General features: G+C 42.6%; 2 protein-coding genes across 2 annotated transcripts in view; one reads left to right on the top strand and one right to left on the bottom strand.

The window, feature by feature from the left end:
- Positions 1–46, bottom strand: part of LOC137999756 (kinase D-interacting substrate of 220 kDa B-like) — an 80,622-nt gene extending 80,576 nt beyond the window's left edge. The window contains exon 1 of the mRNA XM_068845650.1: positions 1–46. This exon is cut by the window's left edge and continues 103 nt beyond it. The gene's annotated coding sequence lies outside the window, so the exon portion shown is untranslated.
- Positions 47–889: 843 nt separating this feature from the next.
- The window catches only part of LOC137998939 (uncharacterized), a 9,415-nt gene continuing 7,804 nt past the window's right edge, over positions 890–2,500 (top strand). Inside the window, exons 1-3 of the mRNA XM_068844782.1 lie at positions 890–1,210; positions 1,352–1,439; positions 1,842–2,016. Coding sequence (XP_068700883.1) covers positions 1,123–1,210; positions 1,352–1,439; positions 1,842–2,016 — 351 coding nt within the window. The 5' untranslated portion in view covers positions 890–1,122. The remainder of the gene's footprint in view (positions 1,211–1,351; positions 1,440–1,841; positions 2,017–2,500) is intronic.

Here is a 2,500-nt window from a genome sequence, read left to right on the forward strand (position 1 = left end):
TGAAATTCTCAATTGTTCTGATCCAGAGAGCTCATTTAACTGACCTACAATAGCGGAAACCGCATCAGTTTTTATTACCAATTTTGAAATGACACATCACGTGCCAGTCACATACCGTCCTCTGTAGACAATTTTCTCTTATCCAATTACACTTCTCCCGTTCAACGCCAGACATCAAGTTCAAGCTTTTTGCGTGAACATTTCGATATTTTGCCTTTATCTCGTTCAGTCGTATATTCGCGACGCTCGAATCTCTTCATGTCTCCTGAATATACATGCAAGCTCTTAAAACGGAAGCCAGTGGGTTGTATTATGTCACCCCTGATATGCCAGGTTCCGGTCTTTTTTGACAAATTTGAAACAAACTTTGATGTTTTAATGAAGCATCAGTAGTCAAAAACCTATTTCTGGGAATGAATCTGCCAGCGTATTGGCGCGCCGTCTCGTGACCTATTTTTCAATGTTAATAAAAGTTGAGGAAACATCTCGTTATGTACGCCTCCACTTCCCATCACATTATTTTATTTTAACCTTAGGACGCGTTAGGATCTGTGGTCTTGTAAATCCACATAGACAAGGCCGACATTCCGTTGTGTTCTTAAATTGTCCTTATGAAAAATTCAGTCATTTATCTTGAATTTTGCATCAGGTTGAGAAGAGGTTTTTGAACCTACGAAAACAACACTTCGAGGACACTGCAGAGAGATATTTAACTCAGAGGTCATTTTCAGCCCCTATGTTATTTACTCTATTAAAGAAAAGTGAAAATAGTATTTAAGTCACAATGTCGCAAATGTCCTACTGGATACGTCACGCATCGCGTGACCTTTAACACACTGAAGTTGTCACCTAGTAACCATTGACCAATCGGGGTACGCTTTATGTTATTAGAGAAAACGAATAAATTTAATGTAGCTTCTTTTCAAGAAGGAAAGAGCAGCAAATTAATTTGAAAAGTATTTAGAGCTGCGAGTCATTTGTGGGTGGTTTGGAAGTGAGGTTTTTCGCAAGGAACTTCATTAATGAATACCACTCTTACTTCAACTTGACTTCATCGCTCTTCCCGCAAACCAGCTGTTCAATCATCGAATTCCAGTTCTTCGTCAAGTGAACGACAACAAAATGCCGGAGGATAGAGAAATAGCTTCTCCTGTAATAAGCAACGTGAAAAATCCTCCTTGGGGAACCGAGCCCGATACTCCTGCCACAGGTTTGTTAACAACTGTAGATCGACTCGCTGCTCATCGATGTCGATATCGCCAAATGCAAACAGTAGCCATGTACAGTGTTGATGCAAGCGTGTAAATTGATCCTTTTTATTGTATTGATTGTTTGTTCGTTTGTATAATAGCGTCTGCTATGAGAAAGAAGCAGTTTCCATGGACGACCTATGCAAGAGACTACGTCGGTGCGACGGTTACGCCGGCGTATCCACAAAGGTAAGGAGAAATGCAAATTTCTAATCGGAAACGATTCCCGGACCGTTTCTCTTATGATTATGTCCAGCGCAATCAACTCTCAGTTCAGTGTCAGTTCGTCGTGAGCAAGTTGTGCGGCAGCGCAATCTCTCGCGGTCACGGCTTTGAATCCCGTTTGGTGATAAGAGGACAAACTGCCAAAGGTGTCACTTTGTAAGACTCTGGTATTAAAGGTCTGGTAAAGATAGCAAATATTATAGAAGGCCGATTAAAAAACACCGCAAGGTGCCATTTTTAACCCATATCTTCTCGAGAGCAAGAAGCTGCCAAGCAAAGGAAAAGTTGCCGAGCATCTTGAGGCTTAAGCCCCAAGACGACACCAGCTGATTATAACTTCTGATTTTGTTTTCCTCCTTCGGCTAGGATGCGGACCGCTGAACACCTTCTTTCCGGTTGGCCATTTGAATCCAGTCATTACAAATCAACTTTCAGAACACCGCAGTTGGCTTACTGTCGTCACAATGTGCAACCTTCCTCAGTTCATCGGAAAAACAACCCACACGCTGCCTTTATAGACCCTTACCAATACCCAGATAAGGTATTAACTTGTCATAATAATACTATTGCCTCAGAAAATGACGAAGACATGGTAGGAGAACCGTCAGAACTGTGCCAGCTGCGAGATAACTTGGGCTAATTTAAGCCCAGTTTACGACAAATACCCGTTTGAATTTGGCCCCGGTGCCTAAAAAATGTACGGCTCGGCACCCTCCATTTAATTTGTGTCGTGTAAATGAATATTGGTGACAGAAGTACCCCTAAACCTACGGGAGCCGAGATCATATGGATAGGTGGTCTCGGCACCCGTACGTTTTTGGGCACACCGGGCACTCGTGCCTCGAACATTTTCATTTATTATTTTACACGACAAAAATGGAGGGTGTCGGGCCTTAAATTTTAGGCACCGGAACCAAATTCAAACGAGTACCGTGCCAAAACGGTTGTCGCGTGTAAACCGGGCTCCACTCTTTTTTCGACTCGCTTGATTCTTACCGTCTTTTCATGGCCCGATCCTAACGGTT

This window comes from Montipora foliosa, chromosome 4 (genome assembly GCF_036669935.1).
Source record: "Montipora foliosa isolate CH-2021 chromosome 4, ASM3666993v2, whole genome shotgun sequence".
Lineage (NCBI taxonomy): Eukaryota > Metazoa > Cnidaria > Anthozoa > Scleractinia > Acroporidae > Montipora > Montipora foliosa.